The sequence below is a fragment of the Alosa alosa genome, chromosome 22 (genome assembly GCF_017589495.1).
Source record: "Alosa alosa isolate M-15738 ecotype Scorff River chromosome 22, AALO_Geno_1.1, whole genome shotgun sequence".
In the NCBI taxonomy this organism is placed as follows: Eukaryota; Metazoa; Chordata; class Actinopteri; order Clupeiformes; family Clupeidae; genus Alosa; species Alosa alosa.
This window is the reverse complement of record NC_063210.1, coordinates 744,658-770,362: the sequence shown is the minus strand read 5'-3', so window position 1 is coordinate 770,362 and position 25,705 is coordinate 744,658. Positions and strand designations below refer to the sequence as shown.

Sequence of the window (25,705 nt, the reverse complement as noted above, 5' to 3'; positions counted from 1 at the left end):
TCATTCCTTTAACTCCATGAAGTCTGCCAGTACCATGAGATGAAAAACAGCCCACACCATGATGACACCACATCCAAACCTCACTCTTGGTAGGGTATTTTTAGGGTGATGCACAGTGCCATTTTTCCTCCAAATATGGTGTGTAGTATGACATCCTAAAAGTTCAATTTTGCTCTCGCACTAACCCAGCTTATATCAATTTGCACAGGAGGGATAATTTCTCTAATTACTTATAGATTCCAGTTTGCCTTTGTGTACTGCTTTTTTTTTTAATAACCTATTTCGTATCCTATTATATCACAAATAAGTTTGTTGTACCAGTTAACAGAAACAGCTGTTTTCCTGAAACCTGACTCCTTTTTATCTGATGTCTGAAACCTAACTTTTCATCTGAGACCTTTTTGTCTGACTCTGCTTTTCCTGAGACCTGACTCCTTTTCATCTTATGTCTGAGACATGACTGTGTAATTCCGTAAACTTGACAGCGGTTTTCCTGAGATCTGATGCCTTTTCATCTGATGTCTGACACCTGACTCTGACAGCTGAGAATGTACTAAAATGTACACTGTCCACTAGCGTTTAATCTTATACATCTAGTGTTTATGTTAGCTAACTGTATCTGGATGTGTTGCTATCAGAGCAAGTCATTAGAGATGGCGCATGACGTGCAGTGATACCTTGTATTAAAAAAAACAAAACAGATTTAAGTGGCACCGAAATGAGGCACCGAAATCCATGCTGTTATTCAATGTACCGTTTGCGTCGGCACCGGTGCCATACACGGGTTTCCCGTTTACCAACAAAACTAGATGCGCACGCAGACGTGGGGCAGAAGACGCTTGGCGGCCGTCCACAACGTTATAAACTTAACCTAAATAGTAGGCTGCTGTAAGCTACACTCAGATTTTTTGTGTATACCCCTGTTGTCTCAATGATAATAACATCTTATTTCAGACTATATTTCAAAGTTTGCCGTTCATTTGCATTATTAATATAACATCGTATTTTGTCATTTTTGGCGAAGACATACATTCCGTTAGGGATATTGAACATATTTAACATTCTCTAACAATCGTGATTTCGAATTGGTGCTGTTTTCAGCACAAAAACTCATTTTATTCTTTTGCTCTTTTGCATTGCTCTATGCTGTTCTGTGGTGCTTTCTGCCTCTTGGTTGCGCACGCATGTTTTTGTGACGTTGCATAGAAATCCATATATTAGAACCATGTTTCGGTGCCCAACCCTACCCCTTACTGCCAATCACTTCACTGCAGCACTAAGGTGTTGCATCTTATTTCGATAATTTTACCTGTGTCATTTGAGGAACTCAATTTCAATATCAATTTAATATCACTTATAGAGCACCAAAACATTGCACATGTCTCATGGCGCTTTACAGAGTGTTAAACAATCAGAGAAGGCCCATGACTAACAGGGGCGAAGAAAAGCTCCTAGAATTGGAGATACATGTAGGAAGAAACCTCGAGCAGATCCCAACTCAAGCGCCTGACCCATCTGCCTAGGGTCAGTACAGAACAGTAAGGTCTGTTTACATGATAAATGAATAAGTTAGTTAGGTGTAGAGAAAAGAACATGGTATTTAAAGCCACCTGAGGTGTATGTTACGAAGAGGTGGGATGGTTACATATCCAGTATGATAATGCATGAATCTTATTTAGTGTCCCTATAATCCTGTACTCCGTACCACTGCTACCCAACTTGTATAACACCATGGCAACTCTCATGGCCAACGGAATAGCTTTCGGATCGTCACATCCTCTGGTGATGTATCCATCATCATTTCACAAAGTTTAACAAAAGATCTCCGACTCATTCTAACATTTTCTCGCCATTCCTGATCGGAAAACTCATTAAGGACCACCCTCTCCCACCAGTCCTGGCTACGAACCCTTACCCAAAAGTCTTGTTTCAGGCGGAGAAGGAGGTAGGTGCAACGATCGGATGAGAGTAAGTCTTTGCTGTGTTGCCCTCCATCACCTTAATTGAAGGAGCAGGTAGAGAAAAGTTCTTTCCTGCTGGGCTTTCATTAAAAGTAAATACACAAATAAGCCTACTAGTGACAAAACGTCCATCATTACACCAAAATAACGTAGTGTGGTGAGTTTAGCCGGCTACATCAGATGGACGCTCGTGGACAGTGATTAGAACACGTCACAAACCACCGAGCTCCCTTTATTCTCAAGATAATAAACATCTCATTAGAAACGGGTATATTTCCGACTGCTTTTAAAACCGCTGCTGTGAAACCTTTACTTAAAAAGGTTTCACATCTCGACCATAGTATCCTGAGTAACTACAGGCCTACAGTATATCAGACCTACCTTTTCTGAGCAAAGTTGTTTGTAATCAGCTAAATAACCTAGACCCTAGTAAAAATAGTCAATGATCTTAGACTGGCTACTGACTCTAACAAAGTCTCAATACTTATTCTTCTAGATCTGAGTGCGGCATTCGACACCATTGATAGTAACATTCTATAATTCACCACTTTGCAAAGTGGGTGGATATCTCTGATAATGTTCTAAACTGGTTTCAAACCTACATTACTGGCAGGGATTTTTATGTTAGTCTAGGAGATCATGTGTCTGTAAAACATGACTTGCCTTTTGGTGTGGCCCAGGGGAGCTGCCTTGGTCACCTGGGGCCTCATGTACAAAGACTTGCGTGGATTTCATACTAAAACATTGGGTACGCGCAAACCTGAAAAGTAGCGTACGCACAAAAAAATCCTGATGTATGAAACTGTGGGTACGCAGCATTCCATGCAGCTTTTCTTTGTACATCCCAATTAACGTGAAATTAAGCGTACATGCACGAGCATTACACTCCACCCTCTCTCCTCCCTCAATCACCCTCATTTTAATATGCTCACTAGAAGGACATTCGAGAGCGCAGACCTCTGCGAAGACAAAATGGCCTATCCCGCAATATTAATAACAATGAAAACTCATCTGTGAATCCATTCATACTCAAACCTGTTGCAATTTGCAAAGTTTAATAATTGAAATCATCAAATGAATAAAAAAGTTTATTTCCAGCGAATGCGAGGTAGAAGTGCTTATCTGACGGAATGGAAAGAATCTTATGTCTTTATCATCTGTAATTAATTAATAACAAAACAAAAACAGTAGTGGCAGAGCGTGGCAGTGGCTAGGCTGAGACCGTGGCAGAATTATTGGTCAGTCTGCAAGTAGGTGACAGGGTTCGCATAACTGGGTTGAATGCATTTGGACCATGACAACATAACTGCATTTATTAAAAAATCATTAAATAAATCGTGTCCAAGTACCACGCATCGTGCACCCAAATGGAATGAACTCGGTTGATCCAGGCCACCTCGCCACAACATTACGATTTCTGGATCATATCCCTATATTTGCACACAAGTGTGACAATAATGCAAATGCTTACTCAAGGAAAGTCAAAGTAGCCATGCAGTCAATCAGGGAAATATCTTATATTCGCACTTATTAGTCAGCCTTTCTATTCACATGCATGATCCTGTCCCATATGTATTTCTTTTAAAATGAAAACTATCGGAGATATGAAGGGAAAACACTCTGCAAATGTTAAGGCATGGGCAAATGCGTGAAGCCGACCCCATTTATCACAGGTTTTGTGGAAAGCTCTTCAGAATCTGAAATGTTTGATAACCAGTCATCAACAATCGCGTAACCAAATATCGGGGCTGTGTAGGCTATGTTTCACATTCCCTTTTAATTCTTATCCTCTAATAAGTCTACAGTTGTCATCATAGATAGGTTGTTGCATAACTTAGTAGAATTTGCGCATGTTGCATGTCCAAATTTAGAAACATAGGCCTATTTTCGAAGTGTTATCATTTTTAATAACCCACGTTTCACAATATACTGTGCAAATAAAGGCCTAGACTCGCGATCATATAATATATGTTGCGCTGCATTGCCTCTAAGTGTCGCCAACTGACGATACACATTAGAAATTTGCGTACGCCAGACATGAAGTTTGCGTGGAGGACCGCACATTCTCACGTTCAAGTCAGTCTTCGTACATCTGGACGTGAGCGTGAGAAATGGCGTACGCAGCATTTTTGTGCATACGCAAGCTTTGTACATGAGGCCCCTGCTCTTTTCCCTATATATGCTTCCGTTAGGAAACATCATAAGTCTAATGTAAACTTCCACAGTTAGGCAGATGATGTTGCAGATGATGCAGATGTATATCTCTGTGGAGCCAACTAACCCAAATGGCCTTTGCTCCCTTATCACATGCTTAACCTCCATTAATTAGTGGATGAGCAATTTTTTTTTTAACTAAATGATGACAAAACAGAGGTACTTTTGGTTGAACCAAAACCAAAGGGAGACATTGTTCTTAGTAATCTTAGAAAACTGGCACACCAGGTCAAACCAACAAGCCTGGGTGTCATCTTAGAAGCTTCAAACCTCATATTCATAAACCTCACTATTGTTGCACTATTGTTCCGGTGCCTAAACAGTCCACAGCCAAAGAGCTGAACGCCCAGTTGCACTGACACCCATTATTGGGAAATGCTTTGAGAGGCTGGTCCTCTCACAGCTGAAATCATGTCTGCCTGCTACACTGGACCTGTATCAATTTGCCTACTGACGCAACAGATCAACAGAGGATGCCATCTCCCAGGGCTGTAGTCAAGACCACCTTTGTCGAGTCCAAGACAAGTCCAAGACCAGGACTAGTCGAGACCAAGTCAAGACCGAGTCCAAAGAGGTTCAAGTCCAAGACAAGACCGAGTCCAAAAAGGTTCGAGTCCGAGTCAAGACCGAGTCCAGGATAGGAAAAAAAAGTCTTATGCATGACCGTATCAAGACAATAATTTTGGGTTATTATTATTATTATCTAAAAGCAAAAACAGTGTGAACACGCCCAGGATTTGTAAGTGTAGCCATTCCCCTTCTCCAATATTATTATAGGGCTGTCAAACGATTAAAAATATATATTTTGAAATGATTAATCTCGATTAACCGCAATTCAAAAGTTCCTAAAGACTAAAGCTTCTTAAACGGCATATTAAATACAACATAAATCCACACCATTAACCACAAAGGTAAAAGTAAAACACTTTTATATTATTTAAATTATAATACTGACACAGTAATTGTGTTTTAAAGTATTAATTTCTTAAGAAATACTACACATTTGATGCTGTTTAACTCATTTGTAAATGGTGCACTGTCACTTTAAGCCCATTGTGGCCACGTTCTCATAATGATCTTTTTTTACCAGCTCCATTGAAATATAGCCTATAACTAGTTCACAAGCTCTAATATTATTTGTACCACATGTATTGTACAATATTAACAATGATAAGCATGATATTAAGTTGTTATAAACAGCTTTCATTCCTTTGGAAATAGAAGCATGTAATGACATGATGCTAGCTAGACATTTTCTGTTTGCAATTAAAAGTGAATGATGAGCCTGAGCCAGTCATGCACCGAGCTAGCTGAGTGGAATGTGTTTCAATCGGCATAATATGTGCTTCTTGTAAACAAATTATTGAAGGCTTCAAGACTCACCAGTAACATTTCACAAAGGCAAAGACAACTCTTCATATTTTTGTCCATTTTTCAAATCACAGTGAGTGCAGCCTACATGTCAAAGTGCCCTGGCTCTCACAGTTTAGAACTGGTCAGTAGTGGAAATCGGATAAATCGGCAATCTCCTCTAACCTCGTCTTTGTTGCCTTCCTTTTATAAGTTTCTTATATTAAAAAGGAGATATCAATTATCATCAACAACGACAAGCCAGCTGGAGCCTGCCAAACGTTTTCTCTCCCTCTCGTGTGCGCTCAGACACGCTCTCGGACTCGAGTACTACAGCCCTGCCATCTCCACAGCGCGCCATCTGGCACTCACCCACCTGGACAGTCCCAATATATGTTAGAATGCTGTTCATTGACTTCAGTTCAGCATTCAACACTGTGATCCCCTCCAAGCTGATCTCCAAGCTAGGCCAGCTTGGAATCAGCAACTCACTCTGCAACTGGATTATTGACTTCCTTACTAACATACCCCAGACTCTTAAATTAGGAAGTCTCTCCTCCTCCACCATCACCCTGAACAATGACGTGCCGCAGGGCTGTGTGTTGAGCCCTCTGCTCTACTCCCCCTTCACCCACGACTGTGCCCCTGTTTATGACTCCAATGCCATAACCAAGTTCGCAGATGACACCACAGTGGTGGGCCTGATCAGAGAGGAGGTTCAGCACCTAGCTATGTGGTGCAAAAACAATAACCTGGCACTCAATACCCAGAAGACCAAGGAGATCATTGTGGATTTCAGGAGAGCCAAGAGCAGGGCACACATCCCCCTCCACATCAGTGGTACAGTTTAATATTGTTTGCACTAATGGCTTTTTAAGCCTTGGTTTACACTCTTGTTGTTCAAGAGCAGAGCACTGATGCCAAATCAGTTTGTGTGGTTAATTTACTATTTATTATTTTGTGTTTATTTAACCCTGTTAGGAATAAACAGGTCAGCTTCTCATTACCAACCACTGTGGATTATTCAAACTAACCTAATTAAGTTGGCTAGTTGTTCTTAAGTAAAACCCTTTTCAACATGAGTAGAACAACAAAATAAGTAAATATCTTTAATATTTAATACATGCTTGGATCGACCGGTATCGGTATCGGTATCGGCCGATGCTAAAAGATACAATATCGGTATCGGATCGGAAGTGCAAAAAGCTGGATCGGGACATCCCTACTCCAAGTTCTCCATTTCTCAACTCGACAGTACAGCTATTATGTTTATGCCCTTTTCCATATTCCTCTGTTGTAAATATTTTCCCCCTCAAAACTGCACGATGGTAGTCAGGGGCGCCTGCAGGAATTAACGCTATGGTACGCACACCCATACACCCCCAAAAAAAAAAGTCTGTGCATTGGTCAGCAAAAAAGCCTAAATAGCATAACAACATCCACATGCAATAATACAACGACAACGTCAATGACCTATTCATTTGGACAAATTGATACAGCCCTACGGGCTAAAGTTACATTTAGTTCTGTTCTAGCGTAACGTGACGTCTGGCATTAGTGCTGATAACCATATATATATAGCCGAGTAAAAGAAAATGACAAGTAGCCTATTGCGTGCCTGCGTGCGTATTCTCTCTCCTGCTCAAACAAAATGTGTGCACGTTAATTTTGATAACGTGTTCACTAACTTTACGTAATAGAAAATGGTAAATAGCCTGATGACATGCAGCTAATGGGATACTGTGCATAGTTGGGAAGGTATGGTAGGCCAATTTGGTGTGAATACACACACACACAAGGGAAATTTTCTCTCGCTGTTGAGTAGCCTGATGGTACGCACAGTGCGTACGGACGTACACCTGCAGGCGCGCCTGATGGTAGTAATCACCAATTAGGTCAACATCTTGGGGTCCCCATATTGGAACTAACAAAGAGTGTTCTACTTCACCTATTTTTTTGTGTTGTGGACAACCCAACAAAACTATATCCTGCAACCTTACTGCTTTGGACCTCAAAGGATAGCCATCTATCCAATCATTGACTGTCTTATGTACTATATGGGTGATGTCGTCTGAACTGTTTGACTGCTCAAGTAAACTTGGCAAAGACTGAAGTAGGTTGAAGCAAAATGCTATTTGATTTGGTATCAACTGTGTTCCATGGCATAACCTAGTTAGCTTTTGATTATGTCCTTCAAACACAAATGCTGAAGATGACCATAGTGGTCCATGTAACTCCACAGAACAAATAAGATGAGTTAATTGATGGACATTGTAGGACATATGGCACATTCCATAAATTTCTGGGATCTGGTGAACAATTTTTTTAATATAACTTGAAGCACTGGCCAAATCTATTTCTGTGACTTTGTCTTTCAGAAGGAGAAATATTGTGTTAACTAACATTGACCAGTGTTTTAGATATTTGTTTGGCAAAATCATATGTAGGACTGGTAAGCTGTAAAAAAGCAACCAGCTCCTGCATTCAGCGGCTTTCCATTTGTGTGCTACATGCACAGTGCGTGGCACCCTGCGCACATAAGAGGGTGGTGTAATGGGCAACAGTCTTTGATCAATCCTGTTTTTTGTTGTACCGATGTACCATGGTTCACTATGATATTTGCTGTTAAACCAAAGATCTAAAAACTGTTTTGTGACTCCAAGTAGCACACAGTGCATGTAATCGACTGTGAAGCTTTTGATCATATCAAAGCCGGTAGAAGTATGCAATAAGATTAAAGGTGACACAGACTTGACCCCCTGGACATCGTTCACACCTTCATTAACTGCCTTCGCCCCACATTCAACAATACCCCTCCCTTTGGCCACAACCATTCCCTCATTCAGACAGTACCCACATCCATATGAGCCATTAAACTGATGGATACCTTGAACTGCACATTTTGCCACTGCATCGCAGGAACAAGTAATAAGGAAAACCTTGGAAATTTGAGAGATGCCAGTTTCAGGATGGACCCATTTAATGCCGTTTGCATTGGTGTCTTTTATGTCCTGGACAAACTGATGCAAAAAGGTGGCCATATCAGGTTTGCCCTGTCCAAACCAGACTCCTGCCAGTAAAACATTCTTATAACGCACCTCAGGGGGCAGTTCATTGATAATACACCGAATGGCCCAGAGAGAATTGGATGAGGAGTTAAAAAGTGGAACACCGTCACAGTTTCACAATAAGGACACATCTCCTGGTTTGTAATCAGTTTTGCCCAGTATAGCATTTGTACAGTCACTAAGACCTTCTCTCTGTATGATGTCACGAATCTGATTGGCTAGTGAAAGACTTATAAAAAAGTTACCCTCTTTGAGATTGCCATTATTTGTTTCCTCACCACAGGTCAAGCAATTTGTGTTCTGTGTTGATAAGCGTGCCCCACAACCTTGGCAAAAGAAATGTAATTTGATGGTGTCAGATGGGTCTTTAAGGAGCTGTTTGAATACATGCAGAGAATGTGGCAATATGTTATTTGCTGGTAAAAGGATGCTTAATAATTTCAGATGATCTTCAATTGCTGTTGCAGATAAACTGTGTCTTAGGGAAAAGGCTAGGATTAAGACAACTAGAAAAGCATTTCCTGAAGGAAATACAGTGTATGAAAATGCAAAAATATGATGTAAAATATCATACAGAGTAAAAACAAACTATATTGGTTGCTAGGTAGATGAGATTTAATATAGTTGGAATGACTGAACAGTTAAATAGGTGGATAGTTTATATGGTTAAATTATTTGCTAGGTAGATGAGGTTTAATATAGATAAAAAATGATAACTATGTTAACAATGCTAACTAGCATGTTAACTATGCTAACCATGTGAATTAGCTAACTTAGCTTATCATTTTTAGTAGTTATGCTAACTATGCTAATTAGCATGCTAACATGCTAACTATGTTAAAGGCCGTGTTGCAGGGTTCATTTTCCAACGAATTTGCACAATTTACTTGTTGGTAATACACATTTAACCCTTAAAGGAGTACCGTCACACCGGTGTGACGGGAATGTTGGGAAATTAACATTCTAAAGAATATCTGGGTTCATTGAATTCAACATAGAATTTTAGAACCTTCAATTGTTGCGGAACTTAGAATGTTCAAAAACCTACACCTTTAAGGGTTAAACTGTTATCCATTGTATTTGATGTTGTTGGGTATCACAAAACGGAATATAATACGAAAAAGCAGGTACTATTTCACAGCGTTTGAAGTGATTCTCCTTTCCCCCACAATGCATTGCATTACGTCACCTTGGGGAGGCTACAGACCAAAGCCCACCTTGAGACCCTTGAGAGTAACGAGAGAGGAGTAAAGAGAGACGAGTAAGGGATTGTTCAGCAGTAGATAGCGCAGATTATAGATAAATAGATAGGCTATAGATAGCCTAGATATGTATATAGACAGGTAGATAGATAGCTAGATAGATCATGTCATATGCTGGTCACGGGGGGAGCTCCTCGACCAGCGGCCAAAATGCACTCGCTTCCCTAGTTCCTGCAGCTCTCCACCACAGTTTACATCGGGACGGCACAGCCCACACAAGCACCTGCAAAACTGCGACTTGCCCATATTATCTCCCTCTTTGGTAAGCCGTACCCTGACGATGTCAATGGCAATCAATCACGAGCAGTAGTTATCGAAAATATTAATGCTGAAGACACGACCAGCCTAATCGGCGGCGGCTAGAAGCTAAGTTTGCAACAACAGGGGTGGCTCACAGGTGAGACTGGAAAGTTCCCATCTAGCTATCATGATGCTTTATATTCTGATCTTTTGACTAAGTTTGCCTACTTATAGGTAGCCTACTTATCTGAACTAACGACATGATCACTATCACTAGATATAAAGAAAATGTTGACTTTCACTCAGTGCTGTTCACTAACAAAAAAAGTGTCGTAATGTTATGAGCATAATGCATTGAACTGAATAGGTGCATTATGTAGCCTCATAACGAGGCCTCTCAAATTCAGAAAATTGCATTAAACTAAAATCGGAAGACATTATTATCTTTGTTAGACCATAGGGTCGTTGTCATATAAATGCTGTAACGAAATTCGAAGTGTAAATATGAAGAGTTCAGATGCAAAACCCTCTAAATCCGTCTGACCACTTTTCTTTTAAATGAGCATTTAAATTCAGGCTCCTATAGGTTTTTGCCTATAAATCGATATTTCAGACCAGGAAGAGAGTGGTATTTAGTGGGTTTAGAATTTAAATTATTTGATTAGCGTATACTATGTGTGGAGAGCATCCCCTCACCATCTTTATCTCATTTTTGACATAGGTGGCATTTAGAGGCTTTTGCATCTGAACCCTTCATATACAAACTTTATGTTCAAAGTGTAACCGCGACCATTTCCCATAGGAATGAATGTAAAACATACCCTCCAAAACAAGACCTCCCAAAATTCAGAAAAAAATACTAAATTGATATCAGGGACCGTTATTACCATTGGTAGATCATAGGGTAGCTGTGATATAAATGCTGTGACGAAATTCGAAGTGTAAATATACAAACGTTATGTTGAAAGTGTAACCGCAATGTCCATTGAAATGCATTGAAATGAATGAAGCGCAGATCATGTAGTCCCCAAAGTGACGTCATCACCGAATTGTGTAAAAAAAACCCCGCTAATGCTAAAAACAACAAAAACTGGCATTTAACACCATTTGGAGACATTTTTAAAAATGATATACATATATTGAGTGCTTTATGTACCCATTAATCAACAGTGGTGGTTAACCTGCAACACATGCTTTAACCATGTGACTTAGGTAACCTAGCTAATCATTTTTAGCAGTGCTAACTATGCTAACTACCATGCTAACAATGCTAACATTTTAACTATGCTAACCATGTTACTTAGCTAACTTAGCTAATCATTTTTAGCAGTTTTGCTAAAAATGCTAACAATATTAGCAATGCTAACTATGCTAACCATGCTAACTAGCTACAGTGGTTAAGAGTCATAGTTGATGACAAGTAACAGTTACAATGGCTGAACAGTTAAAAAGTTCAGTAGTTTAAAGGGTTAAATTGTTTAACAGTGAAATATTGTAGTGAGGACTTTTATTTTGAAACAGTTTTCGGCAGAGGAAGCAGTTGAACAGGATGTGTAGTCTTAATAGGGCCAGTTTGTATGCTTAAAGCCTGAGACTGGCAGTTGATCCAGGTGGCCTGAACACTTGCCATAGGATTCTAATTGCTGTGATGTCATAAAGGCCCAATGTTAAGTCAATGGGGAAATTTTGAGTAGTTTTTAATTAATAGTTTAAAAAGTATAAAAGTTACAAAGGTGAAAAATACAAAGCCCACATGTCATAAGTAAGACCTACGTAACATAGTTTGAATGAAGTTTCTATGTTAAACGGTTGAAGCTGCATTAAGTGCGTTAGAAGAAGAATAAGAATCATAAGAATAAGAAGCCTAGGAAGAACAGTACAGTGCATTTTCATGCACTGTAATAAGAAGCCTAGGAAGAACAGTACAGTGCATTTTCATGCACTGTAATAAGAAGAAGCCTAGGAAGAACAGTACAGTGCATTTTCATGCACTGTAATAAAATGCCTTGGAAGAACAGTACAGTGCATTTTCATGCACTGTAATAAAATGCCTTGGAAGAACAGTACAGTGCATTTTCATGCACTGTAATAAGAAGAAGCATAAGAATAAGAAGCCTAGGAAGAACAGTACAGTGCATTTTCATGCACTGTAATAAGAATAAGAAGAAGCCTAGGAAGAACAGTAGAGTGCATTTTCATGCACTCTAATAAGAAGAAGCCTAGGAAGAACAGTACAGTGCATTTCCATGCACTGTAAAAAGCCTTGGAATAACAGTACAGTGCATTTTCATGCACTGTAATAAGAAGAAGCCTAGGAAGAACAGTAGAGTGCATTTTCATGCACTCTAATAAGAAGCATAGGAAGAACAGAACAGTGCATTTTCATGCACTGTAATAAATTGTGCCAATGTCACATCCGACCCTGGGTATAAAGAGGAATCCATAGACTTGTCTGTGTTGGAAAATCTGGGCAAATCACTTGCTAATTGATGATGAAGTAGTAATGTCCAAAAGTATCTCTGAATTGTCTCTCTCTCCATTGTCCTCCGAATTGTCTATTTCTCCATTGTCCTCATCTGCATGCTCTGAACCCTCAACACACTCCTGGTTACAATGTCTCAATTTGGATGTCCTTGGAACCTCATCAAGCAAATCAGGTTCTAAAAATCTAAATATATGAATGGCACATGATACCATTTGATAACTGTAACTTTTATTTTGGAATGAGGAAACGTAAACAACAATGCCACCAGCTTTTCATAATTACCTTTTATATCTGCCTTTTTTTCGTGTAGGCAGATTCAGTCCTGTCTCCATTGGAAAACTACCAGGAGAAGAAAGATTGTTGATTGTTTTTATGGTACAATATTTAGCTTGGTTACTGTCATTGCTCAGCGAGTCTATAAGCTAACATATAACTCTGCCATTTATCCATACAGAAATTAAGATGAGTAGGCCTAAATGTCATTTATAAAATGGTTGTTCATTTAAGGGCCTCTATACAAAGTATAACTTTCTTTACGTTTGTAATGTTAATATTTGTAATAATACAAACTACTACTTGCTTTTAAAAACAATTTTAGTAGTAGGTCTATGCTCAGCTATAGCCACTTGGCACACACCATTCATGGAATCCACTGAGCTACATAAAAAAAGGGTGAGGGCTGAGTGGAAGGATAACATTACATTACATTTAGCAGACACTTCTTGACCAAAGTGACTTACATATGTCAGCTATATTACAAGGGATCACATTGTCCCCGGAGCAACTTGGGGTTAAGTGCCTTGCTCAAGGGCACAACGGTGGAAGCTGGGAATTGAACCGACAACTTTCAGGCTACTGCACGCTAGCCCAGCTCCTTAACCACTACACTACCACCGCCCCCGGATAACAGTTGACAGTGAGTAACGTTAATGTCATCTATTTTAGATAATGTATCCTTATAGTGAATTGGGACAGAAATACAGTGCTATAAAGGCTATTAACAGTGATTCTCTGTTCAGTTTTTTTTTTATTATGATGTCGATGACGACGACGTTATTACTAGCTAGCACAGTTAGCCATCGCTAGCTAGTTACCAGCTAGCCTACTGTCCCTATGTAAACAGTTTTACAGCTATCATAAAAAAAAATGGTAAAAATGGTAAAAATACCATCAGTATCACTGTGGTTAACAATCCAAACATTGTAAGTAGTTTAAGCCTAATGCTGTCATATCTACCTGCGTGATGTGTTTGTTTCTTGTAGTTATTTCCAACAGTAACAATTGGCCATTATCTATAAGTGTAACTAACATTAGAAAACTACCGACAGCAACAATGTTGCAGTTGTGGAATGCACGCGTACCAAGTGAAACTGTTTCATTTGTAAGTATCATACAACGGCTCTTTATCCCTCTTCTACCCCTTCCTTTTGCAGAAAATAATTCAGTGGATCGAGGACCCCCCCCCCTACATGGGATGTGCTACCACAAAATAAAGTTGTTAACGGCTTATGCGAAGTGGGCTACATATGTGATGTACAGTATCGGGATGAGACCAGCCCCGCTAAGATTATCCAGAAAGGTGTGTGAATTTCATCGATATGCCAGTGTTTTTTTCTTGTTTATGAAAGTGAAATTAACTGTACACGAATTAGTTCTCCATTGAAATTAGTAGGTTTAGTTTTTTCCATTAGGGAGCCTTCCATAAGGGCCTTGGAAGCACTGGAGAGGGGGTGCAGAAATGCAGCTACTGGCACAGAAGAATGTGGCTGTGGTCTCAGAGAGAAACGCCCCCCAGCTCAGTTTTCACCTGCCAACGGTGAAGATGAGGTAAGTTATGAGGCCAATAGCCTCATAAATATGACCTTAATTGATGGATCTTCTGATCTAACTTCTGAGGTCAATGTTAAGTCTTTTTTTTTGAAAATGTTCAATCTTTTCTTATGCTGTAGGAGGACACAAATCCAAAACTAAAGGGGAAAAAGAATTTAACAAAGGCTCTGTCTCTGCCGTTTTTAAATGAATATGAAGTAAGTGAAGAGTTAACATTTGCTATTGTCTGTGCTCAGCTTAGAGTGTTGATAATGCCACATTTGGTTTGGTTTGGACTTATCTCTCTCCCTTGCTCCATAGGAGAGTGAGCCGGGATACTCCAGAGATGTGGTACGTTAATAACCTCATTTATCAGTACAGTTTATATATAAGAATACTTCTGTAAGTAAAGGTTAGAATTTACTTGTTGTTAGACCAAGCGTAAGCGTTTGCGCCCTCCTGCGACCCGCGGTGTTCTGTGTATAGACTTGTTGCAGCATTACGCAGTCAAATCGCACAATAGTGGTCTCCACTTGGGGCAGATTTGGAAAATCCCCAGGGTTGTTGTCAATATTGCATCTTTTCGTCACTGTTTTTTTCATGCAACCACCCCCCACTTTCTTGTCAGTATCGCATCTTGCGGACATGTCATGCTTGCTTGCGACGACATGCGCAACCGACACTCAAAACAAACACAGAATACCCATGGCAGCCATGCTGCGTACACAAATGCATTGTCTACAACAAGTAAATTCCAGCCTTTTATATATGCTTCTGTGCACTGATGGAGATTTGAAACCTCTGGGATTTCTGAAAATTCTCTCTCTCCCCAGAACCCAGCAGCCGATAGCAGCATAGCTAACCAGCTTAATGAGATGCGATGTCTGCTTTTAGAGATGCGGGAGAAAATAATCAACCTGGAGCGTACTGTGAGAGGTATGTGGTTCTGTATTCTGAACATAGATACACATAATGTCAATGCTGTTGTTTCTATTCTGTTCCTGTCTCGAAGTCAGGATTTTTTAGCCCAAAAGTATTACATAGATCCTGAATTGTTACTGTTTTTTTTGTTTGTTTGTTTTTTTATACAGATCAAATTACTCAGCCAGCGTCATCCACATTATCAAGATCACCCTTATTACCATCATCATCATCCCCATCACCACCCTCAAGAACAACATCATCAACATCACCACCCTCACCCTCACCAGTCCAGGTGAAAGTCACTTATGTTCCCAGAAGCCATTCAAAGAAAAGAAAAAGCATCATGCTTTTTGCAGCTTGATCATTTACACATAGTGCTTACTGACATTCTCTTTCTGTATTTTGGTAATTTTTAGATTCACATAGGCCCTACAGTGAAGATCACGGCCACCCAGTATGCCCACATCAAGTGGAGTGACCCTAGTAAAGGCCACCAAGGACTTGTTGATGGCAGTGTTTGGGAGGCAGGTCCTGGCCACACATTCATATACGGGGAAGCTGTCTAATGCCTTTCTGGGAAGACAGCCCAAGCCCCAGCTCAATTCTGCAAAGACGTCGGACATACTAAGTGAGTATCTTGTTTGTGTTCCCATAGTTTCCAGTACAATGCAGTGCTCACACTAACCATTTCACTCCTTATAAGGCCTATTTTAGACAGTTAATGTGTATTCACAGTGCGTGTGTGTGGTGTTCACACCAGAAACTGTGACCTGCATGAACCAGCTGCCAGCAGCATTATGTTAGCAACAACATGTCAGATTTCATATTGTTTGTGTTATTGAATCGCAATCTTACACTCAATGGCGTTCTTAAATGTCATTATTGGTACTTGAAGTACAGCACTACGGAACTCTGCGCACTCTGCCACTCCTGTGGCTGTACTTTGCGTACCAATAATCAGGGATGGATTACTGCACGGGCCTACCGGGCCCAGGCCCAGGGGCCCAAGTGGTCAGGGGGCCCTGAAGCCCAAGCCATTGCATGGAATCATTGATCATCAATATCAACATCGGGATGTAGACTTTGAATCTGATTGAATTAAAGTATTGGCCATCCCCAAAATGCACCAGAATACAGGAAATCACATCAAACAAATAAAAAAAAAAACACACACACATATGCGAGAATTAGTGGGGGGCTCTTAATACATCTGGGCCCAGGGGCCTGAAAGTTCATAATCCGTCCATGCCAATAATGACATTCAAGAAAGGCATCTCATGTAAGATTGCTTAATTGAAGAGCTCAATTTCAAAGAAATAACTGGGCTAAACGACAAATCACAAGGGGAAACAAGCTATAGTATCCATGTTTGCCTTGTGTCTGCTCCGGCCAGTGTATCACTGTATCTTCTAAAGATTTACAGTGTATTAATCTGTTCATGTGTTGCTCTTCTCTCCTATATGTTTTTCAGACTATATCACCAACAAATTTGGGGTGGACCCTGCCCTGGTCAAGCAAGCCATTTCACAGAAATGCGCTGATGAAGCAAAGTTGGCCAGAAGACGCTCCAAGTGAACGCGTACACACACACACACACACACATGCTCACTCACATACACATACACACACTCACATCTGATTTTTAAAAAATGTATTGATATAATAAATGTTATTTACTTATGACCATCCATTTCATTTGTACTGTGTTTCGTTTCTTTTGCATAATGTCTATGGAGACCATGTGCATAAATCCATTAGGGAAATAGCAGTAAAAATCCAATAGGAATAAATCCTACTGGAATACTGGAATAGAAATCCTATAGGAATAAAAATCCAATAGGATATATCAAGTTGTGTGCTTTTAAAAAATCCAATAGGATTCCTTTTGTTCCAAAAGATAGGACTAATCCTAAAGGATTGACTATCAGAATCCTATAAGATTTTTTGGTAAGGGGATTGACTGGCCTAAACGCCATGGTGATACAGCGACGCTAAAACAGAGCCTTTCGTAGCATACCCTGGCTTTAACAGCCTACCTCACTAATCGAGCTCCGTAGCATAGCCTACCCCACAGGTGTCTGTTTTTTACTCCTGGGGAAGTAATATCTACGCGTGGAGGCGTCATTTTGACATTTTTTATTTGGCCCAGTTGGCATGAAGGCATATGAACCCCCTGTACAACAGGCGGCGGTATATCAGATGAACAAAACAAAACCGGAAGTGAAAAGGCCATGTAGAAATTCCGTCCAAACTCCGACCTACTGTCATCCATAGATGTTTACATATGTCCGCCTAAGCTATGGATGTCAAGCTGAATGAAGTGCCTCACCGTCGTCAAATATGCATGTGTCTTTTCTGTGGCTTACCTGCTGCAGGAAAGACGACTATTGTGAAGGCACTTTCGAACCACACAACGCTGATGGGTTGGAGGACGTGGTCGTTGCTTTACGATGACTTGATACCGCAGGAGGCTTTTAATGAAGTCTGTATGGAAACTAAGAGTCAGCCACATCAAACGGTATTTAAATTGACATATAATTTTAATCGAAGTTAAGTAACTTAGGGTACTGTGTACTAGAAAGCCCACGGGGCCGATATTTTTTTCTCGTTGTTCCTGTGTGTTTACGTCAACACTGTTCCCTGTTACTCAGCAAACCAAATGGAAACACCACAGACAAGCCATTCTGTCCTGGCTGGAAAAGTTTTTGCAGAATCCTTCACAAGACCCCAGTTCCTGCGGGAGTGACCATGACGTAGTGCATCAGCGATGTATGGCATTGCAGAAGCAGCATTTACCAACAACATTGCGGGCTTCTTCACATTCCCAGAAAAAAATACTCTTTCTGCTCGATGACAATTTCTACTATCAGAGCATGAGATTCGAAGTCTACCAGCTTGCAAGAAAGTGTAGGTGATTTTTAGTGTCAATTGCTGTAAATGATGTCCTTTTGAGAAGTTTAGAATTCTACGATGCCTGCGAAGGGTTAGGTTAGGGATTTATTTAGAGCAATACGGTAGTTTTAGATAGATAGATAGCAAAGTTATTGCGAGGGAACGCAAAACTATTGCTCTAAATAAATCCCCAGCCTGACCTTTCACGCGGGCTCTGTAGAATTCCATGCACCCTCTTTTGCAAAACAATATTAACAACTGTGTTTGTTTCTGCATATCTCCATTATCTATTATGTTATAGGTTTGTTACATTGTATAGAATATGACGTACAGGCTACGAAACAACATGAAATGCAGGCGTTACATGTTTCATGGCCACTGTAATTGGGAGAACTACCTGCATGCTGCCAGTCATCAGGATGCCTGTCTTAATGAGATCAACTTTTTGTATCGACTGCCAACCACAACTAAACCAGCCTTGAATTAATGAAGCATTGCTGATTGGCAGCATACCACAATGGACAGATAGTTCTCCTAATTACAGCACTGCACCACACCATAGATGGACCAGATTACTATGATGATGTGTGTGCATAGGGAAATATCAAGTTATTTTCTTGAAATTCATTCCATAGATTTTGTTTACTCTTGATATAGGTCTTTAATTTGGGATCATGTATTATCAAATCGAATTGGTTGATAGAATATATCAATGGCGTGAGCTACAGGATATACAACAGTGCATGTTTCTAGGACTGAATGCGAGTCAGCGAACACTAAATCAATGACCAAAGACAAAATTGTTGGCTAGCGTGACACTAAGACATGTAAGTCTACAGTGGTACAGTGCTGACAACCCCACGAAAATATATTATACTGTAGGAATTATTATTATATTATTATGAATATATTCATTCCATGCCGATTTCTATGGAGCAAAAACCACTGTGTATTACAGAATTACAGGTACAGTACAGTAAACATTTACCCAGTGTTTTCAAAATCATAGCTAACACATCTTTCTTGCAAACAAGAAACAATTCTTCTTTCTGATTAAAGTACTGATCTAATTCTGATTCATTGGGCTATTGGGCACTGCAGTTAATACACGGGTGCGGTCAATGCATGGTCATTTGTGTTTTTTAATGGACATAAAACATTGTTGTGCGGTTAGGCCTAATACACAATGCGGCTACACAGGAAATTGCTATACTGCAGTGTTTGGTCTTTGATGATTCAGCTTTATTTCCCCTCTCAACCTCTGAAGGGCTGTATTTGTCATTATTGTTTTTATATAATGATACTTCTAGGGGTCCAAACCTGTAAGTCTTCATTTACTCAGGCAATATATGTGTTATGTTTTGTAGATGGTGTTGGGTTCTGTCAAGTTTATCTTCAATGTCCAACAGAACTGTGTGTCAGTCGGAACAGAACCAGGGCAGTACCATTGTCTGAAGAAGTCATACTGGATATGGTTAAACGCATGGAACCACCAAATCCTTTGAAGAATTCATGGGAACAAAACAGTTTAACACTTTCCAGCTGTGAAGAGTTTACAAATCATGATCTGTAAGACATTGCCCCAGATTGTTACAGAAAGTGATTGAATTAGTTTTTGGGTTTGGGTTTGCTTCACAATTAATGTGTCTCTCTCAGTCAGAGCCTGACCACATTGATTTCTTCTGCCTTTGACAATCCTTTGAGTCCTTTCCAAAATGATACTGAAAAGAGGGTATGTAGTTGTTAAAATATTTTGATTAATTTGAAATGATTATTTCTCATTGTCATGACATAAATCATCTTTCCTAATGAGAGATGAATTGTAATGGACTTAATATGCTTTACTTCTGTAGGAGATAGATCGACAGAGCTGTGCTAATAGTGTGGTACACCAAGCTGATCAGGCCTGCAGGCGCTTAGTGTCCCAGGCCATGCTGACTGCTAGAGGTAAGCCCAGGTTCCTTCTGTAGGGAGTAGAATAATCTCTTACACAACGTACATCATAAATTGTATAGCAGGATCAAATGAAGTCAGAAAAAAAGTTATTTTCAGGGATACTGTTCCCCAATATAAACTTCCAGTGGTGGCTCTAGGGGAGGCTAGATTGCACTGAATGAAATGATTTAGGCCCCGTCCACACGGAGATGCTTTTTGGGTTAAACGCACCGGTTTTGCTTTGTCTTGGCTGATCGTCCAAACGAATCCTGTAAATGCACCGCCCGAACACTTTTTTGAAACCTGGTCCCAGGGTGGAAAAATCTGAAACCGTAGCCCTTGCGAGTTCGTTTGGACGGCGAAACCGCATATGCGTATTGATGATGTCATCGCCACACCTCAGCTGCCCTTGACTTGACACTTATAGTATTGCCTTATGTTAAGCCTATGGTAGATGTGCACTAAATGCGAATGCGCGATTTGATGCAGGCAAAAGTATCGACTGTTACTAACGAAGGTATTATAGCAATATTATAAATGTGGCGACAGAATAGCCTAACTTGGGTAGACCTAGCGTTTAGTAGCCTATGCATTTGCGGTTATAGCCAAAATTAATGTGAATCGCGGACTATTCTACAACCAAAGAAAGTAAAGGAGATTATTTGTACCTGCATTAGCCAAATAAAGGATGGGACTGCACCCTTCACAAACCGTAAAAATGAAGTTTATTAGTTTTACAGTTGACTACAGTTGGCTATCCGTTACAGTTCACTATCCGTCCACACAAACAATTCTGGTTTCCTTGCACTAGCCATTTTCGTCCTAGCCTATTCTGTCTGTTTGTATAGCCTACATCGCGCAAGCTTTGGTTAATTTCTGTAAGAGGAACAGTGCCACCTATAGGCCTAGGATATGAAGTAACGTGTTGAGTCGTGTTGAGATGGATCCGTTTGGACGCAAATATTCTTGATACGGTTCCAGGGAAGACGGAGGAAAAAAAGATTGGTTTGGTACGTGTGGACTAGCCCCTAAGATGTGGAAATCTCTATAACTCAGGGATGCAAACAGCTCACTTGATTTTTTCACATCAACATTCTTACATTTTTAGTACATTATTAGTACATCGTACTATGGTTAACAGTTTAAGCTTTTTAAAGCAATTCTCTCAACAATTCTAGGACAATTTAAAAAAAGCTCTAGTACAATAAGAATAAGTCCATCAGTGAGTGCTGTTTTTTAAACAATCGAGAGTCAGTTCTAGTCAGGTGGTAAGTGCTAGGATCAGCAAGACTAGTTATTACTACTAACTAGTTACTAACCCCTAACCCTAAAGAAGTGAGAGAGCAGTTATGTTAAAATGGAATTAATAACTATAGTGAAAAGTCAATTAAATATAATTTGTGCTACAACCTCGTACATGAAGTCAAATAGCACCATAGACCACCATCAGTTCTACATTTCCGCCTTGACATTAAAGAATTATAACTTCTTTAATGTCAAGGCGGAAATAGTCTCTCCCTACAAGCTTTAAACTTGGCTTGACTCATTCCCATAGATAGGGGTACTGATTGAAAGAGGTTCTGGGATACTATGTTATGTTTCCAAGCTGATACAGTATTCACTTTGAAAACTGGTTCTCTTTTTTTTATGTATATGGTCCTTGTGGTTGTGGAGATATTCAACATTTATTGTTGGCATGTCGTGTTGAGCAGGAAACCAAAAAATTGGCCTGAAAGTGCTTGTACAAGTCACACAAAAAAAAAATCAGCTTGACAACCACCCTAATATCTTACGTATGGGTGTCTTTTATCTAAAAAAATAGGGTGACAACTTGTACCAAAACAAGTTGTACCAAAACATGTCCGCAAAAGTCTTAACGGAAGCCCTTTTCAGAATTGACCCCCTGACTAGTTTCTTGTATTGCGTTTCATGAGCCATCACTGCACCCATTACATTCTACTGTTGTTAGCCTTAAACCTAACTCAGTCATTATGTTATACCACATCGCCCTCCACTGGATGTGTAATGAGTTGCCTTCAGAATATAATAAATAATAAGTTACATTTAGAATGCCAAATCCATATTTCCAGTTATTTTGGTGAAAGTAACTTAATAATGCAGTAGTAGTGTAATGCCTTACAATTCAGAGACAGTAATGTAACGTAACAAATTACTTTGAAATGACAGTAATAAATAATACATAATACATAACGCTTTTGAAATAACTTGCCTAACACTGGCTGCTGCATAAGCTGTAAAACACTGCGGGAAATACTGACAAGCACAAGACTGGCTGTAAAAAGTGACAAGTGAAAAGAACAGTAGCAGAGGGTTAGATGCATTTGGATTTTAATAAAGAGTGGCCAGGTTAGTGATATCAACAACCATGCTGCAGGTAGTGGTTAGAGCCAGACCCACATTAAAATGTAGGGTCTGGGCACTCACCGTTCGCAGCGCTCAGTCCGAGGGGCGGAATAATCGGTTGTCTTTCAAATTCCCTCAAATTCCCCTAGGACAGCGCCTATGAGTCCCATGCGTTTCCCACCAGCGGAGCTAGTTGGCTAGTTCAAACTTTTGCCAACTTAATAAAAGCTTAACTCGTGTCACACTGTTCGCCAACAGCAACATTATCTTATTTGTTTTCAAGTAGCAGGGAATTCAAGCCAAACCGTTGCAACTGTGCCATAAATCATTATGTTAAGCCCGCCTAACGACTCTATACACAATTTGATTGGCCTGATAGAAGTTTAATTTTTCGAGCTCACAAGCCAACGGAGAGTTGCTAGACTAGCCCGCTAGGGTGCGTCTAGATTTCTAGGCTAGGTAGTGGTAGGATATCAAGCTAAAAATGTTAGACCTAAATGATAGATTGGCTAGGGTTAGGGCTATGTTTTAGTCCAAAACCCATGGCATGTTTTTGTCTTTATTGTACAGAAAAGAGCATCTCTTCAGAAAACCTGTCATCATTAGCCAAGGAATTAAACAAGTCTAAGGCCAGAGTGCTCCAAGACCTGCGAAAGAATGTTCACTGTAGCCCCTTTATCAGTCCTGATGACTCAATCGATATTGAGAGAGCTGTGGGTCATGCAGTGATCTTATTTCATAGAGAGCTGGAAAAAATCATGTCAGCTGTGCAGCAAGTGAGAGAATGAAAGGAGTCTGCTGTGAAGAAGTGCCGATGGTGTGGGACATTTGTCATTACTGCTTTGATGATTTGTTGAAATCATCAAATGTGAAATTCAATTCTCTCAAGAAAGACACTCATGGCTACACTGCAATGAATTCTACTTATTCTGTATGTTTGTGGATGTGCATTTTTTACAGTTGACTCTGTATTGAATTTATCCCGACCATATTGCTTGGCCATTTTTTTTTTTTCAACTCAAATCTGTATAAAATCCCATAGAACCGGACAACAATGGCCTCCAATGCAACTAAATGAGCTTTAGGCCGAAGATGTCTGAGCGTGGCTGGTGATGACCTATTGACTTATGTGCATTCAATGGACGGGGCTTATCAATATTTGTTTTGCCTACTAGAATCCTGCATATTGTCAATCTATATGGCATTCAATCTATATTTCAGTGTATCATTCAATAAATCTTTCAACCCTTCATGATATGTGTCAATGATTCATGTAAAATTATAAATGTAATATACTGACTTAATTAATTAAAGGAACCATATGTAAGATTGTGGCCAAAACTGGTACTGCAATCACTTTCAAATTGCAGAGCGGTGTATCCCCTCCCCCTCCCCCCTGACTTGAGGTTGCCAACCCAAATGCAGAAACACTACTGACTTTGTGATTAGTAGATAGGTGTATGGTGGCGCATCAGGCCAAAACATGACATGACAAAACACAACATCAACATCAGTTGAGGGCTGCAACTTTTTAAATGACAATATCCTGGCCGGACTACTGTTGTCAGTGATATAAGTATTTGAAATTAACATGATTTCTTAATGTCTAGTTGGCCATTTTATGATTAACTGAAATACATTTCTTTAATTAATTAAGAAGTTTAATTACAATAAATACAAGAAGTTTAATTTAGTAGCGATTCAAGACCCACGTGGAGTTTATTTAGTTTTATTTATTTGCTGGCATATTTATGGTCCAGTGCATGTACAGTAGCCTAGCCTACTACAGACAACCTGACACTTCCAAAGCCGACACATCGTGTTGTAAAGCTTTATAATGGTTATGGTTATGGATTTAGCAGACGCCTTTGTCCAAAGCGACACATAAATACAAACAACATAATATTTAAAATTGAACAGGGAACAGATTAGAATGTAGGTCAAATATAATAAGGAGAATAGTTATAATACACAATAATATCAATTCAATCAATAGCCTAATAAAAAGCAATGGAAAAAAAGGGAAAAGGCAATAATAAAGCAATAATGTCCATTCAATCAATAATATAAAAACAATGACATGCTAAGACTACATTAAGGAGAATATCAATAATAAACAATAATGTCAAATGAATTAACAGCCCAATTGAAATAAAACAACATTATAACAAACCATAACACATAAGCGCTTAAACAACTAAGTATATGTTGAATAGGAATGTCTTTAGACCCCTCTTAAACGACCCAAAACTACCACAGGAACGGAGAGCACTGGGCAATTCATTCCACCAACATGGAACCACTGAAGAAAAGAGTCTGGAATTAGACCCAGTTTTCATGACTGGTCGACACAACAGACGCTCACCAGAAGACCGCAGTGGGCGGTTGGGGATGTAAGGCTTGATTATTGAATTAAAATAACTAAGAGCAGATCCAGTTAGTGTCCTATAGGCCAAAGTGAGAGATTTAAATTTAATTCTGGATACTATATGGAGCCAATGGAGGGTAACTAGGAGAGGAGTTACATGTGTCCTCTTTGGCTGATTGAAGACCAGGCGTGCTCCAGCATTCTGAATCAGCTGTAATGATCTTGTTACACAAGCGGGTAAGCCAGCTAATAGTGAATTACAATAGTCCAGTTTAGAGATGACCATGGTCTGAACAAGAAGTTGTGTGGAATCTTGTGTCAGATAAGGTCTGATCTTCCTAATGTTGTAAAGCATAAACCGACATTATTTTGCAATAGAAGCTATATGCTCAGAGAAGTTAAGTCGGTCATCAATTACAATGCCCAAGTTTCGTGCCGATCTAGTTGGGGTCAGTGAAGTTGAGTCAAGCTGGATGTTAATCTGTTGGGGAATAGCTGTTTTAGCTGGAAACACCAAAAACTCTGTTTTTGAGAGATTAAGCTGAATTTGCCGATCTTTCATCCAGGCTGAAATATCCTTAAGGCATGCAGAAATCCAGTGGGAAACACTATAGAGCCATCAGGTTGGAAAGACAGGTAAAGTTGAGTGTCGTCTGCATAACAGTGATAGTCAAATCCATGGGAGCGAATGGTATCACCTAAGGAAGTGGTGTAAATAGAGAAAAACAAGGGTAATAATACTGATCCCTGAGGCACACCTGTGGTGAGGTCATGAGACTTAGATACCTGTCCCTGCCAAGACACGTTGAAAGAACGCCCTTTAAGGTAAGATT

At 39.8% G+C, this 25,705-nt stretch overlaps 2 protein-coding genes across 3 annotated transcripts; both read left to right on the top strand.

Annotated features, from left to right (window-relative positions):
- Positions 1-5,926: 5,926 nt before the first annotated feature.
- On the top strand, positions 5,927-16,975 carry LOC125287899. The gene is made up of 10 exons (XM_048233981.1): positions 5,927-6,365; positions 6,507-6,516; positions 14,026-14,159; positions 14,259-14,407; positions 14,530-14,607; positions 14,711-14,740; positions 15,223-15,325; positions 15,481-15,605; positions 15,730-15,941; positions 16,785-16,975. The coding sequence occupies exons 1-9, from the start codon at positions 5,927-5,929 to the stop codon at positions 15,877-15,879; spliced, it is 1,218 nt and encodes a 405-aa protein (XP_048089938.1). The 3' UTR covers positions 15,880-15,941; positions 16,785-16,975.
- A 558-nt stretch (positions 16,976-17,533) lies between these two features.
- Positions 17,534-23,756, top strand: LOC125288015 (L-seryl-tRNA(Sec) kinase-like). Of its 2 annotated transcripts, none has more exons than XM_048234117.1 (6): positions 17,534-17,831; positions 17,965-18,220; positions 19,573-19,774; positions 19,862-19,937; positions 20,059-20,152; positions 23,247-23,756. In XM_048234117.1, the coding sequence occupies exons 1-6, from the start codon at positions 17,613-17,615 to the stop codon at positions 23,282-23,284; spliced, it is 885 nt and encodes a 294-aa protein (XP_048090074.1). In that variant the 5' UTR covers positions 17,534-17,612; the 3' UTR covers positions 23,285-23,756. The 2 variants fall into 2 exon arrangements, with proteins under 2 accessions (XP_048090074.1, XP_048090073.1); XM_048234116.1 differs by having other exon boundaries at positions 23,075-23,756.
- The last annotated feature ends 1,949 nt before the right edge of the window (positions 23,757-25,705 follow it).